Below are 16,219 nucleotides of genomic sequence, written 5' to 3'. Positions count from 1 at the left end.
CTATTTGACAGGAAGTTGAATCTGCCAAAACTGACAAATATTTCGGTCAAGTTTAAATGGGCATTATAGTTACGAAAAGGACACATACAGCTATGTACATGCATGTAGCTCACCAAGACTGACATACAGACCACACTAGAATACAAAGTAGCATAACATTTGATAGAAAATAAAATCACCATGATTGTCTGGTTATACCCACCTGGGGTTTTTGTTCAGGTTCGCCCATAGCATGACTGTGACGTCGTCAAGCTTTGATATCTTCTGCAGGTTGCCTGATTCGATATCAGCTTCTGCTGTGGCTTTCTGGGTACAAACGACAGAAAAAAACAGGTTACTAAGTTACATGTACATGTATGTGCAAGGCTGCACCTGAAATTGGAGCTGTGCACCTAAGGCCACACCAATTCATTTTCTTGGTTAATGGAATAAAAAAAAAATTCAAATGCTAGATCTTTGTATAACAATTGAAACGGAGATGGGTGCCGCCTTATGCACCATCTGGTGAGGTAAGGACTTTGACTAACTAACTAACTAACTAAGTTCAGTGTTGCCCACCTTCAGCATTTCCACAGTGGCCTCGTCCAGCTTATAGGACAGTAGCTCCTGTAGGTCCCTGATGGTCTGTCTGTACCGACCAATGTCTGCCTCGGACAGCTCTCCCTCTGGGGTGTCAGCCATCAGGAACTCTAACTCTCCAATCAGCTGTATAACAATCAACCAATTGATCAATCAATTAATAAACAAATAATGTATCATCGAGTCACCGAGGTTGTGTCCTATTGAGTTCAACTGGTGCCGAATGGCAGCCCCCAGACCCTTGCAATTCAGCTGTTGGGTAGAAGACGGTGAAACAAATAATGCCCAACTCAGCGATGCGTAACTTTGTGAATATCAGACATCTAGGTCAGGAAAGGAGGAATAAAATTGAATCTTTAACTACTGGATAAATTTGCAAACTCAGACGTTTTCATAATGTTATGCATATCTCCGAAATATGCTATTAATCGTAATGCAAATAGCCGGAATCTGCTGTACATAAAAAAAGGAAACAAGCTATCTGCCACCCAAAAATCAAGACCACAGCACGTCCAAGTCAAAAGATACAAAAATAGAAGTTCTGCTGCAGTACCAAGGTCACATACCAGGGGGCCCAAAATCGACCTTGAATTTCGGCTTCACAACGCCCGCCCACATACCAAGTATCATCATAATCCATCAAGAGGCTCTTGAGTTATGCTGACTAGAGTAGTCCGGAAACACAAACAGACAGACAGACAGACACACCCAAAACAATATCTCCATTTTTCATGGAGATAATTTAAGATGAAAATACAGCGACAACACAGTGGCGTCTGTGTAGCACAGTGGCAGAGCATCCGGCTATGAACCAATAAGACCCAGGTTCAATCCGGACATGTTCGGACATGCACCCAGACGTTGTGCCCTTGGGAAAGGCACTTAACACGTATTTCCCAGATCCTAAGCCCAGCAATAGGGTTTGGGTTGGCGTTAGGAAGGGCATCCAGCCGTAAAAACTCTTGCTACAAAAAAGGGCCTTGCACTTGATGAGGAGTTCTGGGGCTTCCCCATCCATGTGCAAGCACGTCTAACCCCCAGATGATGGGGAACAAAAGACGTTAAATTGGATAGAGAGAGAGAGAGAGAGATAATTAAAGGTGAAAATACAGCGACAACTCACGGCGACCAGCTGTCCGCTGTCCTGCAGGACCACCTTGATGTCGGTGCTTTCTCTTCGTAACAGTTAATTATTCTGTATCTGTATCTATATATCCGGTATGACTGCCATTCAGTGTAACACAAAAGCTTCGCAGGCGCGCGGCACAGCGGCAGCTGGTTATATTACACTGAACGACCTGTCACACCTAACTTATGCACATCTGACTGTAAGTTAAAGCTATCTAGCAAGGATGCTCCTACAGCACTTGGCGGCAACGTCAGTTCTACTCTTCGACAGTTCTAGGAAAAAATTAATTTTTGAACACATGAATTCTGGGTTGATAACTCTGCTAATAAGGCAGAAATCTCACCGCGAGAAGCTGCCTGCTGTCCTGCAGGACGACCTTGATGTCGGTGCTCTCCTTGTCCTCCCTCCACAGGCTCATGTAGGTGTTGATGTCCTGGGTCACGGTCGGGTCCGGACTCCCGTCGCACTTCATGTAACGCTCCCACTGGAAACACGACAAGGCGCGGTTAGTTTTTAAAAGGTACCCTAAGCAATTTCAGGGGGTAAAAAGTAAAACTGTTCTGGGTTTTTTTCCGTCGTGTAACATTTGCTGGACACTGCTTTCGAGCCAAACAGCAAATAGTTTCGGACATCCTTCTATGGAAACCAAGAGGCCAAGTGCACTGCAGAAGTTTGACTTTTACCGAGTTTAGTCAGAGACACTGAGATTGCACTTGAACACTCAGGACAAATGATGTTGGACAGGGCAATATGGAGTGATGTACTTATTTAGTCCCGGCCGATGGCCGACAGATAGATAGATGGTGAGTGTTTTATGCTCCCGTCGCACTTTATGTACAGCTCCAACTGGAAACACACGCAAAACATGGCTCGGTTAGTCTCAGTTTTGTTCAGTATGAATTACTGTTATGTAAGTAATATATAAAGCTATGCTAAAAATAATAACCTTTCAGACTGTCTCCAGCTTCACATTTTTTCCGTACCACTCATTGTTTGGAAGCCAATGTTTTGCATTTTCGATGTTAAATTCATCATTTTAAGCTTACGGAGATACATTTTCATCAATTTCATGTCATAGAGTTCAGATTTTGGGACGGAAAGGGTGAATTTTTTTCCGTCCTACCAAGCACATTTCCTTCCCAGGATGGAGGGACAGGTCCAGGAGACAGCCCTGGTCATGATGAATGTCTACCAGGCCTCCAGGTCGAGTAGAAATTGGGGTAGTTAGGGGTTATCAAACGAGCCTAAAGCCTTTTCTGTGGAAGTCGAATTTTATATATATATTGTTTGTTTATTTGTTTATTTTTATTTATCCAGGGGTAACATATCGCCTGTGATGGCGTTTTTCAATGTGCCCTGGGGGGCAAATCCCCACATTCAAACTTAGATACATAAGATAACAAAAGTAACACAAACTGTAATTGAATAATAATACAAAGTAAGCTTAACTAAATGCTTGGAAATACTAACTTATTACAACTGATTTCAAATAACAAAATGAATAAAACATAAATATAACAAAATGTAAAATAGAAAAACAATGAAATAACGTCAGAAAAGAAAGGACTAGAACGGAATTTGCATATCAATGTTTGGCAGAGAGGCAGTGGACATCATATAGCTGTTTGAAAAGTGGAAGTGATCTGGCTGATTTGAGATGTTGTGGTAATGTGTTCCAAAGTGCAGCCCCCGAGGACGAAAAGGCTCGTCTTCTGTATTCCAAGTGTGTCATTGGCAACTGAAGGCCGCCTTGTGCCCTTAGGCGGGTGTTATGGGTGTGTACATGGGATAATTGGGTGAACATTGCAGTGATGTAGGGAGGAGTCAGACCGTTAAGGGCCTTGTAGACAAGTGTAGCTTTACTCTTCTTGTGAATTTCAGCTACTGGGAGCCATCCTAGTGTGTTGAGAAGGGTTGATGTGGGAGTGTAACGGTCACATCTAAGAATTACCCGACCTGCTCTTTTCTGCAGCTTTTCAAACTTATCAAGGTATCCCTTCCCTCCCTGGTCCCAAACTGTGCTACAGTAGTTGATTTGGGGTATGAATAACGTTGTGTACATTAACCGAAGAGCCTGACTGCTGACATATGGCTTAACGTACTTGATAATGCTAATTACCTGAGCGAGTTTCTTGAAAATGTGTTCAAAGTGATACACTGTAGCTCCACTTAAAGGCACCCAGAGCATTTTATGACGCTTGAAAACTGAAAATATTCTAGTTGCTGTAATTTTTATGAAATTGACATTTTATGCCATTATTTACCACATTTGCGTGCGGATTTCTTATCAAAAGTGCTCAAAAGCGGAACAAAAATAAGCTACATGGTGATATTTAGTTTCACGCGCCTAGTGTAAATAGACCGATACCATAGCCCCTCCCACCTCCGTCAAAACGTGGAAATGCAAAATTAAAACATAAAAATGCAAATATTTGACGGACATGCAGTCACACTCTCATTGGTCGAACCGCTAATTGGGATGAACAGTCAGGATCAGTCTATTAGGGCTTGGATTTTCTATCAGTTCTCACCACATAACGACATCGTATCTTTGCTCCTTTAATGTCGATATGTAATGGTACAGTGTTATTGAAACTTATTATGTGTAGGAATGACTAGGAATTGGATTTTTTTAATTCAAATTTCAAGCCTCATAAAATGCTCTGGATGCCTTTAAGTACGTTGTCAATGGTAACCCCCAGGTATTTAAAAGCGTTTACTTGTTCCAGTCTGGCCCCGTCTAGTGCAATATTAAGCTTTATATTTCCCACATTCCTTCCATGTGTACCTATGAGCATTGTTTTGCACTTTGTCGGGTTCAAGGAAAGCTTGTTAGCAGCAAACCAATGGGAAAGCCGGGTTGCATCGCTCTGGAGTGTTTTCTCCAGAGTGTGAAAGCTTCGCTCCACAAAATATAGAATAGTATCATCGGCGTACATGGAAACTTTGCACGACTGGATGCAATTTGGTAGATCGTTTATGTAAACGATAAACAGGAGTGGACCTAAAATAGATCCCTGTGGTACACCGCAGGTGACACAAGTTGAGGAGGATAAAGCTGAGCTTACACCCGTGCGTTGCTGCCTACCAGTCAAGTAAGACTTAAACCAGCCACAAGATGAGTCGTCCACGCCATAGCATTTCAGTTTTAGCAGTAGTATATCGTGATCTAGCGTGTCAAACGCTCTTGACAGATCACAGAAAACTACACCAGTTAGCTCTTTCTTTTCTATGGATTGAGTCCAGTCTTCCACCACAGAGTGTAACGCTGTCTCACATGAGTGTAGTTTTCTAAATCCAGACTGACAGGATGTTAGCAGTCTGTGATGGCTCAAGTATGTGTACAGTTGGTTGTGAACTACTCTCTCAAGAATCTTTGATACCCCCAACAGAAGGGACACAGGACGGTAGTTATTCGGATTTGTTTTGTCCCCCTTTTTGTGTATCAGTGGGACCGAGAATACGTGCACCAACTTTTAAGAGCCTATTGTCGATGGTATCTTAAGTCCAGTTGCTTTATTAGCTTTGAGGCTGGACAGTAGATTTATGACAGACTCCTCAGTGACGGGAGTAAAAGAGAAAATACTGTCAGCGTTGTTGACAAACTGAAAAGGGCTAAAGTGGGGAACAGTATTTGAGATTGACTTGTACAAGTCATCTATGACTTTGTGGAAAAACTTATTCAAGTATTCCGCTATTCCCAACTTGTCAGTAATGTTCTGATCTTCATGCTGAATACAATTGATGGTATTTGGTGTTTTACTTGGGAGCAAGTTGCGGATGGCTTTCCACATTCCAGACTGTCCCTCTTCAGACCCTTGTATAACTGACTGAGATGCATGCTCTTTTTTGGCTTTACGACATAGGTAGTTTACCTTGTTCTTTATGCACTTGTATTCTAACATTTCCCTCGGGTTACCTGATTTCTTAGCCTCTTTGTACAGTTGATCCCTGAGCGAAATAAGCTGTCTCAAGTCGTCGGTAAGCCATGGGGCCGGCGTACCTCTGACCTTGAGCTTCTTGGTGGGAGCATGTATGTTGGCTACACCTACGAGCAGGTCTTCCCATGTCTCAAGCTGCTCATCAACGGTTGTAAAATTCTCTATCACGTCCCACGGTATTTGTGCTAAGTCATGAAGATACTTTTCTTCACTAAAGTTTTTGTAGTTCCTCTTGTAAGTAATATTTGGCTGTGTTCGGGGGCTTTTCACAGTGTATATATATATATATATATACTGTAGTTTCTGCAGGTTGGTAAATTTTCAATTTCAATTTTCTAGTCCAATCTATGCATACAGTACGATAAGTTTAAATAAAACACTATCCCATTGCATAATTATCGATCTTCATGGAGCAAAGATGCAACGTGTGATGAGAACTCAATACAAATCTGGGTGCTGATATTTTGGCGGTTCCAATATGTAGAATATACATCGTGCGGCTTGTTTCTGTGTTCTTTTAAAACCCCACAGTATGAAATTATGATCATAGAAATGTGCTTAATATGTGAGCAAGTAAATGTTGATATTATACAGCAGATTGCCATATCCAGAATATTTCCAGTTTTAACGTTCTGAAATTACTTCCGGCTCCTTTAAGAAAGGGTACTGAGCTTGCCTAGCAGACCAGTGGAGAGAATTGCTCTCCAAGACAAGCTCAGGTCCTCAAGCAATTTATCCCTATTTGGTTGCCGATTTCTACAACTTTTCTCAACTGGAGGAAAAGCTCTGGTACAGACTGAAGTGACTCCTCAGGGTGCGAAATACTTTTTTGAGCCAGGTTGCCCATGTTGCAACCTAGGACAAATGCTAGGTTGCACATCCAAATTTCAGGTTGCTCCAGCAACATTCACTGATTTCTTCAAATTAAGCTCGTATGTAGCGTATAATACTACTAATATTTCAAAATATAAATTAGATAGTATTTTGTTCCAATTGACCTAATAAAATCTTGTTTAGCCGAGGGCAGTGTGTTTTAGTCTTTTTCAGCTCAAATTCCACGATCTATGAAGGGTTTTTGATGGTTTAAAACAAAAAAGTGTTGATTTTTTAATTTCAATTGAAGATTTACCGAATTTTATGAGAGTGACACTGTGTTTTTGTGAGCTTCCAGGGCTCCGATTGAGATCTTTGGCTCAAAATATAAGGTTGCACACTGCGCTACCTGGGTTTGGAATTAACTTGCACCAACCGAAATCTTGTTGCACTGTGCAACGTGCAACCAGGTATTTCGCACCCTGCTCCTATACTATGGCCTTTCCATTCAAAATCTCCTCTACTTGTTATTAAGACAGGCAATTCATAAATGGGCAGGTGACAACATGGAAGTCTTAATGCCATGCTGTGAGATGATTGTTGCATTTACGTCAAACTTAAGGATACTTGTCGATTGGCCTTATCATACATGTAGTGGATGTTTAATTTGCATTTACACCCACACAATCATAAAATCTTCTCCCAGAACACCTTTCTGCTCCACACTGTCTTGTTGGCACAGGGTTGAGACTCAAGTTCTGCTGATTCTGAGGTTTCGCATCACGATCAGAAGGTTGGCGAATTTCTGATACAAACAGTTCTTCTAAATCATCAGAGTCCAGTTAGAAGAAACATGGCACGAGAGGGAAGCATATTTTCCATCATCACTGCAAAGTATCGTGCCCAATTCCACAGTTCGCTGTCTCTTAGTCTCCAGACAGCATATCTCCTCAGCAGCTTGGTGTTGGCTGTCGGGTGTGGCCTGCTTGTCATCTACCTGGTCTGGAAAAAAGAGTTTCTCCAGAAACCTAGACACTTCATTCGGTGTAACTTGGCTGTTGACGACATCGTCTTCACTGTCTGCATGATTCCCACAGAACTCTGTCTTCTCTTCAGTTCACAAGAAGGCAGCCATTTCCAAGAGGCATGCTGGGTCCAAATGCTGGTAGGACGATCGTCATCAGCATCAATGTTTGGCACATACCTTCTGATGGCAGTAGAACTGTATTACTTCATCTGCCAGCCGCTGCATTACAACAGCAAAGTCACCACAAAGCGTGTGGGCGGGGGCATTGTTGCAGTCAGGGCCTTTGCCTTGTTCTTTGGAGCTGGATCAGCAATCATCCAACGACTGCAGGACTCCCGTGGAGGACTACATCTATGTGATCCAGAGCCCATCACCAACACTGCTGCCATCTTTACAAGCATTACCTATATTTGGGGAGCACTGGCTGTCATTGCTATCATCATAATCTACTACCTTGTCTGCAAGGAGGCCAGAAAACAGCAGGAGAGGGACGAGAACCGCAACCTGTGGCTCTGCCAGACCAAGGCCTTCAAGACGATGGCACCGCACATCACGATTCTAGCTGTATTGTTGGCATCTATCATCTTCCTGGTTGCCTTCGCTCGGGTGTTGTACAATACAGAAGAAAAACTATCAGTTCTCATTGTCTTCCGAGTAGCTAAGCTGATCTACCTGACCCTCTCGTCTGTGGTCAACCCCATCATCTACAGCTTCAGGCACCCGGAGTTCCGACCAGCTCTGAGGGAGCTGTGTGGCATGCCTCAAAACCTGCCTGCAGCAATGGCACCACCTCCAGATCCTGTACAGCGAGGCCAGGACATAGAGATGGCTGTCTTCAGCACTCCTGACCGTGGAAAATGGGCATCAAGGCGAAAATTCAGGCCAATACCATCTTCTTCACAAGAAGAGGGGCAGTTTGGAGAGGAGACACAACCTCCTGGTCCAGCACAAACACAGGCACCGCCTCCCAGTCCAGCCCAAACACAGGCAGAGGCCCATAGCCAGCAGACACCACTGCCCAGTCCAGCCCAAACACAGGCAGAGGCACATGGTCAGCAGGCACCACCTTCCACTCGAGTCCGAGACCAAGAACAATTAGAGCAAGCACCCCTTCCAGGACAGTGCAAACAGAAGACCCGACCCAACCGACCCATGGTACTAACCGTACAGGCAGAGATACACCCCAGCCCACCACCACGTCGCCAATACCTCGGACAGACAACAGCCTCTCCTGAACAACGCAAACACGACATTGAAGCAACCTCCACATCAATCCCCAAAACCCACATTGACGAGGACATCACCATTTGTGGGGAGGAAGTTGCCCAGAAGAGCCAATAGATGGCTTGGCATGAGAATACACTGTCAGATTGAGCATCTACTGAAGACAATTGTGGGGGCAAGAAGTAACCCTGAAAAATCAATTCATTTAACGATGTGCAGACTTTCAGAACAGACAGCTGCAGAGTAATAGGACAACAATACAACAGGACTTTTCCAATACTGTTTGGATGTGTGTATCAAAACTTCAGGACATTTACAACAACACGAAGAATGCAAAATGGGGAGAGCTGCACACGTGCAGCAGTAACTGTTTGACAGACACAGACACAGACACAGAAGAGTAATGTGACGCACATCATAACAGAACTGTTCATGTTCCACCAATGAAAACTCAGCGGACTTCCTGGATACAAACCAAAAACAAATTTGGACAATGGCTTCCTCCGGTGAGTGACTGCATCACTAAGTCTTGTCTCTGCCAACTAGATTTCTATAATTAGTAAGTACATGTTTCCTTTGAATGATGAGGAAATGTTTCATTCTATCCTTAGTTTGTAACCCAGCACACAATTAGCAATCTTGTGGCCTCACACTGATCATAGTGCTTACCATTTAATTATCAAACTCCACAACCGTCTGTTAGAAATTCTTGCTGTGAGATGCCAGCAGCAAGCATTCAATGACAAAGAACACCCTTTCACACACACAGATATAACACCCTCCAGTTTAGGTTTGGAATTCCACTTTTCCCATTTTGACAAGTGCTTATATATTCTATATAAAAGCATTTAATTTAAAAATGTTAGCATATAGTTGATGAGTATGATGTACAGTTATGATTGATAACAATAACTTTCATGAATATTCATTTTGAAAATTTTCCTCCTGCAGGAATTCCTGCAGAATCTGCAGGAATTCCTGCAGGAAGAATTTGTCCAGCAGGAATTTCTGCAGGAAGATATTTTTCCTGCAGGAATCCCTGCAGGAGTCCCTGCAGGAAGAACTTAAATTCCTGCAGGAAAACATCTTTCCTGCAGGAATTCCTGCAGAAATTGCCTTATATCTACAGCAATGTCAGTAGAATATAAGGCAATTGTGCAGTTTTGTTTTACAACTGTTAGGCCAGAACAATGGCGGCCACAACAATGAAAATTGCAATGAAATGTACCTTTTGATCAATCGTTTTCCATGATATATCTTATGATACACAATTGTCTATATATTCAACTTTGTTTTGTGAAGCTTGCATGCATGTACTCTGACTGTTACAATTGTTTTTAAAGAAGACATCTTTAAAAACACCTACTTTTTAACTCAAGTTTACCTGCATTGAATTACAATAGTCATTAAGCATTGCATAATCATCAACTTCTGGCTGCCAAGATCTATAATGGCTTACAATTGCTGATTGTGGCTTTCCTTATTACACAATACAGTTAAATCATTAAACCTCTTATGTCATCAAGGTCTATTTAAACTGAGGGAAGAAAGTTGATTATTGATTAATTATTGTTATTGATTTTGTTGAAGATAGAGCCAGTGGTCAGAATGTGTAAGAATGGCACGTAATGGTCGTAGGATGTTATACTGCGACAAGAAGGTTTATTTGTAACTCTTTTTATCACCAGGGTGTGATAATCACCTCCCCTCCCTTTTCTCACCCATCTTTAAAGAGACCATGATCTCCATGTTCGTTGTATCCAGATGTTAGCCAGCAGCCACAATGCATGCACTGATATGTAATTCAGGTCATCAGAAAAGATAAAAGATAGTTTCATCAGGTGATAAGTAGTTTACAATCTCACATGTCCCTGTCAGACCACAATCCTTTACTACCGGCTTTAGGTTTTGAACTGACTGACCTAACCTACTTCTATATATAGTAAATGACTTAACCTGCTACTAGTAAATATTGTAGTAATATTGCAGTACCCTTGGGATAGTTTTTTCAGCAACCCTTTCTTAGATCTTATCTTTACCTCTTTTATAGCAAAGAGTACTTTACTATTAGTAAGTACTTTAAGATTTACTTCTTTCGAGGCTACCCCAGGCCTGTTTAAGTGACTAGCAGGTCACTAGACTCAGGTATTGAAATGCAAAAGCAGAAAAGAGCAACAAAATAACTCTGATAGATTGAAAAATTACTTCAAAGTTACACTTAAAGTGTGTTATATTTGCCCACCACATGCTAGACACTTGTCCTCAATAGATTTGGGCCCCTCTTGTACTATATCACACCTACAACAGCTGATTTCACACATTGGTGGTAAAGTATTATGCATCCATCCATTGTTTTTGGCTAATGTTTTGGCTTTTATATTGGCTTTCTGTTTTGTCAGCTTTTGTTTTTGTCCACCAGCCAATTTGAAAATAGAGTGTGAGCATGCATGCCTGAATATTCAACAACCAAGAATATATCAACGAGGTTAAATTAGGATTTTAACCTATTCTAACCTCCTTGAATATATCTATGATACAAATATTGCATTTTTTAAAATACACTTCTATCAAGCAAAGTTTAAAAGTACCTGACCTTGCATCAAGCACCTTGCATCACGGCATGCATGATTGAAGTTTTGAAAATACCCAAATCTGACCAATAGCCTATATAAGGGTTGATGGTCTCTAACAAAGTCTTTTTTTGTCATCCCTTTACAAAATTGAATCTACCTCATCACAGTGAGCCAGCAATTGTCACATGATGACATAGAGTTGAAATTTGATAGAATACCAAACACATGAAGATGTTAAGATTGACATATGAATTAAAACATCTGGCAAAAGTTTGTTCCAGAGAATATTTCCAATTACAAGGGGTATTCTCCTTTTTCAATGAGTATTCTCCTTTTTCAGTAATTATTCGTTCCTTTCATATGCGGGTCAAACTAGGTCAGCTATTGTCCGGCCAATTATCAAGTCCTTGGTTGGGCTGCTGACTGAGCATGCATGGTCTTGGCTTTTTGTGTGCTTTCGGCTTGGGGCTGTTGTAAAATGAAAGCCTAAGCAGAGGTTAGGGGTGGCCGCAATTTTTTACGTCTCCCTAATTTCACAAAATCGCGGCCACCACTTTAGCCCACCGACAAAACCTCTACTTGGAGAACAGTACTTAAGGGAGGACTCATGGTCCAATGAAATCCCGGCTGATCAGAATACTTAACAATTTGAAAGTTCTTCCCAACATCTGCCTGGAGATTATGATAGCCCTGACCTTGGTATCAGCTGAAAGGACAAGTGTCGTAAAGTCAAGTCAAGGCCTTAAGTTTACTTTAAGATACTTTTAATAGGTCGGGGCTATCGTAATCTCCGATTATAGTTGTATATAGAAACTTGAGGTCAATATTTTTTAGCCTCTTTGTCTTTGGTATCAGTCAATGTGTAAGCTGAGCAGGTCTATATTAAAGTGCAGAAACCTGAAAATTCACTTCTGGGATGCCAAGGAGGTCTAGATATCCATGGGGATACTTATCTGTATTCATATTGGGTAAACCTAAAATGGGTAAACCGAGGAAGTTGTATTCTATTTATTTGAATAAACTTGGATAAATTCAATATTTCGTGAGAACTCTGAAGTGTTGAGGCCCATGTTCGAAATCACAAATCAGCGCTCAAAATGTTAAAGCTTGCACTCTTAGAAGTCTGTGAAGGAAGCTAGATAAAAATAATAACAAACTTTAAGGAGGTTCCATTCCTAGGAGAGATCAGCCTCTACCAGTCTCTGCGCGATCGCTGGGAAAATAATAGAAATTGGCCAAATAGAGTGAATAGTATACCACGGGTCACAGTCCGCTATACAGTAAAGCTACATGTTGGTCAGTAGATCGCCTATTGAGCTTCACTGCATAGCGGACTACCCCTGGCATACTATTCACTCTATTTGGCCCATTTCTACTATTTTCCCAGCAATCGCACGGAGACTGGTAGAGGCTAGGAGACATCACAGGAGTGAGGAGAGATCTCCTTTCAGTTTCAGGGATGCCTGTAGTCGCTGGCTTTGAACGCCTTGATTCATGTCAAGGTGTGAATTGCTCTTATTAACATTATAGGAGGCAACAACAATCAGGCACCTGGAAGATAGAATCTCCTTAGCTGTCATGGATGCAGTCGGGAGGTGTTTGTGTGTGCTGCCCGGTTTTAAAGGGGCCCGGCAGATGTTGTGAGTATGTACAGGGGGTTCAATTGATTCTAAACCTCCTTGTACTGTACCAACCAGTAATGAGGCTGTTGTAGTTCAACCCTTTAACATACTAAAGGCACCTCCAGATCCTTGTTCACGAGACCCCAATTTCACATCCCTTCCGAATATTCTTGATGGCAGGGAGCTGATCTATAGGGTCTGGCCCATTGTTATGTCAAACAAGAATAGAAAATGAATAACAATTCTGAAGACACAGTAAAGGCTTCAATACACCTCATAACAGTATAATGAATAGTTTAAAACCACCTCAAGGGGCAGCTAGGAACAAGCTGGCTTGACTGGTGTCATCTATTAAAATCTGACTTGGAGTGTTCACGCTCACAAATTAATTTGACTTTGCTTAGTCACTGGGCGCTTTTGCCGAGCAAACACTACTCTGTACTGAAGCGCCCAAAAAATCACTGGTCAGGTCAGTCTGACTTGTCAGCCCCTGATGTACGCATGGGGTCTACCAACTCTACGCTTGACTTTAAAAAGTACAAAATAGCCAGTCTCTTCAGGACTTTACTTTGTGGAGACAACAGATAAGACAAGAAGGTGTGGCTGCACATGAAATTAAAGTAAATGCCATTTTCAAATAAGGAGGAAAATATTTTTCCATCAACTACACAACGAACTACACAACGAACATTTAATACATGTACTAGTGTATAGAGTACTGTGAATGCATTTAAGTTGTTGAACCCCCCAGGAATAGTTGAAAAACGCCACCAGGCGATACTGTATTCCTGGTTAAATAAATAAACAAACAAACAAACAAACAAGTTTATGTGGTTTTAATTTCACGGTGGGGAGAAAATGGAGTGTTCACAGGGATTTTAAGTTCACGTTTGAGACAATGATAGACAAGGGGGTAGAAGGGGAAAAAAATCTCGGCCACTACTACTGACCAAGGAGGTTATATGTGTACTGACCGTGGTTTTTCCCTTTTTTGTGAAGGGAGGGCCATCCCTAGCCCTCTAACCAAACCTCTGCTTGGACCCCAGATCCAAGTCAAGGCACACAAACTACCATGCAAGGTCATGCTCATCAGCCTGAGTGTCATCCTGTTTCAGTTCCAGGCTCTAACTGAAACAGGATGACACTCAGGCTAGCTCAGCAGCCCCTTGACAATACACCCTGTCCCTGTGTGATCTGTTCAACCAAGGACTTCATAATTGGACAGCATTTGTAAGACAATGGCTGACCTAGTTCGAACCCGCATATCAATGGAGCGAATAATTACTAAGAATTTCCATCAGGAGGAATGGATCCTTGTTTATAAAGGTCTATATGGTAGGATTTTGAACCTGGAGAGGATATATTGTCAGGAAGAAAACTTTCTATTCATATGAGTCATAACATCTCATATGTTTGGCATTCTATCATATTTCAACTCAAATGTATTATGATACTAATTATCTACTAGTAGTCTTTTGAGATATAGATTTTGGTAGCCAGAAGCAATGATTATGCAATGATTATTATTATTCAATTGAAAACTCCTGTTACAGTACATGCATGCATGCAAGATTCACGACATAAAATTGAATATAGATGATCATATGATGTTGAGAGATGTTGTGAGTATGTACAACGTGAATGATAAACGAAAAGGCACGGTGACCCTTGAGTGTCTGTTGATGAACCCAAGGACATTATATTTTCTAAATAATGTCCTTGATGAACCATATACAGAAACAAACAATTTTCTAAAACTAGATTCTTTCAAATGAATGGGTCTGAGAAACCATAGATGACTAACATAACTTAATGCAAAATATAAAGGACTCAAATCCTACAGACATTGCTAATAACTAGATACATGCATGTATAAGGTACTTCCTGCAGGAATGCCTGCAGGAAAGATGTTTTCCTGCATGAATTTAACTTCTTCCTGCAGGGACTCCTGCAGGGACTCCTGCAGGAAAAATGTCTTCCTGCAGAAATTCCTGCAGGACAAATTCTTCCTGCAGGAATTCCTGCAGAATCTGCAGGAATTCCTGCAGGAGGAAAATTTTCAAAATGAATATTCATGAAAGTTATTGTTATCAATCATAACTGTACATCATACTCATCAACTATATGTAATCATTTTTAAATTAAATGCTTTTATATTGAAAATATAAGCACTTGTCAAAATGGGAAAAGTGGAATTCCAAACTTAAAGTGGAGGGTGTTATATGCAAACAACCACATTTCTTTCTCTCTGGGATGTCTGACATTTTCCCTCCACTCTCCATGTATTCAAAGTGCCTCTTATCATAACCTATTTCCATTAACAAAAGAAGTTGTAAGACCTGGACCATCGGAAGTTATCAAGGCACCACAGGTGTCATCAGCCTACGCACATCTTACCAAAATAGTTCAACCGTGGATTTTCTTACAAATTTTGTCAGCTATATCTTTGAGTTATAAGTCCACAAAATAAATTGGTAAATCAAAAAGTGATGTTTAGATTGTAGAAAAGTTAATGCTTTCTGTTCTGCAACATGGATTCTGAAACGTTTTGATTAGAATATCTTTTATGAAAGTGCTAGCTGTAAATTATGAATAATCATTTCTAAGATGTCTGTTCAGTCTTATTTGATCAGTCACTGTGTATTATCCTCAAAAGTAAGCCCTTTTTGGAAAAGTTTCACATTCAAGGACCAACTTGAAGTGTAGCACATTTGCATAATTTGCTACATGTCGAACTCTATATAGGACTGTGTACAAAATTCTGGAACAGGCACACTTACATTTTGCTAAATTGTCTTTTTAAGTAATTGTTTGCATGACTTGTCTGCATGAGAATTTACATATTATTACTTGAATTTTAAAACAAGCCTATTTCAAAGTTCTCATCATTTTCACCTGCAAGATTATCAAAGTTGTCATCTTTGAGACAGGATTTACACATCATTCTCTAGTCGGAAAATAAAGTATTGTCCACTTGTGCTTTCATTAGAAATAGTTTGTTCAGGTACAAGTACACCAGCTGTTGATCAGGTCCAGGCCTAACAGTACATAAATCTTAAAGGTACAAGTACAGGTACAGGACAGGTGCAGGCATTAGGAACAAAAATCTAACATGACCAGGTAGAAGATTACTGGGCTGATTGTAACCAGACACTCCAGGTGGCAATATGAAAAGAGTTAGAAATATCTAGAGTGTGTGATTCCAACATGAGCCCTTTATCAAATTCCATGCTGGGCGTTTAATTTGCATTGACGTGCACACTTACTAGTACGGAAATTGCGGAGTCTTCTCCCAGACCACATTTATGCCC

General features: G+C 41.1%; 1 protein-coding gene across 2 annotated transcripts in view; it reads right to left on the bottom strand.

Moving 5' to 3' along the window:
• LOC136429767 (dynein axonemal intermediate chain 7 homolog) overlaps positions 1-16,219 on the bottom strand; it is a 40,795-nt gene that overhangs the window by 11,974 nt on the left and 12,602 nt on the right. For both annotated transcript variants that reach the window (XM_066419735.1, XM_066419736.1), the window contains 3 exons: positions 2,052-2,192; positions 559-705; positions 203-306 (listed from right to left, as the gene is read on the bottom strand). In XM_066419735.1, coding sequence (XP_066275832.1) covers positions 203-306; positions 559-705; positions 2,052-2,192 — 392 coding nt within the window. The remainder of the gene's footprint in view (positions 1-202; positions 307-558; positions 706-2,051; positions 2,193-16,219) is intronic.

The sequence above is a fragment of the Branchiostoma lanceolatum genome, chromosome 3 (genome assembly GCF_035083965.1).
Source record: "Branchiostoma lanceolatum isolate klBraLanc5 chromosome 3, klBraLanc5.hap2, whole genome shotgun sequence".
Classification (NCBI taxonomy): domain Eukaryota; kingdom Metazoa; phylum Chordata; class Leptocardii; order Amphioxiformes; family Branchiostomatidae; genus Branchiostoma; species Branchiostoma lanceolatum.
This window is presented reverse-complemented; position numbering and strand designations above follow the sequence as displayed.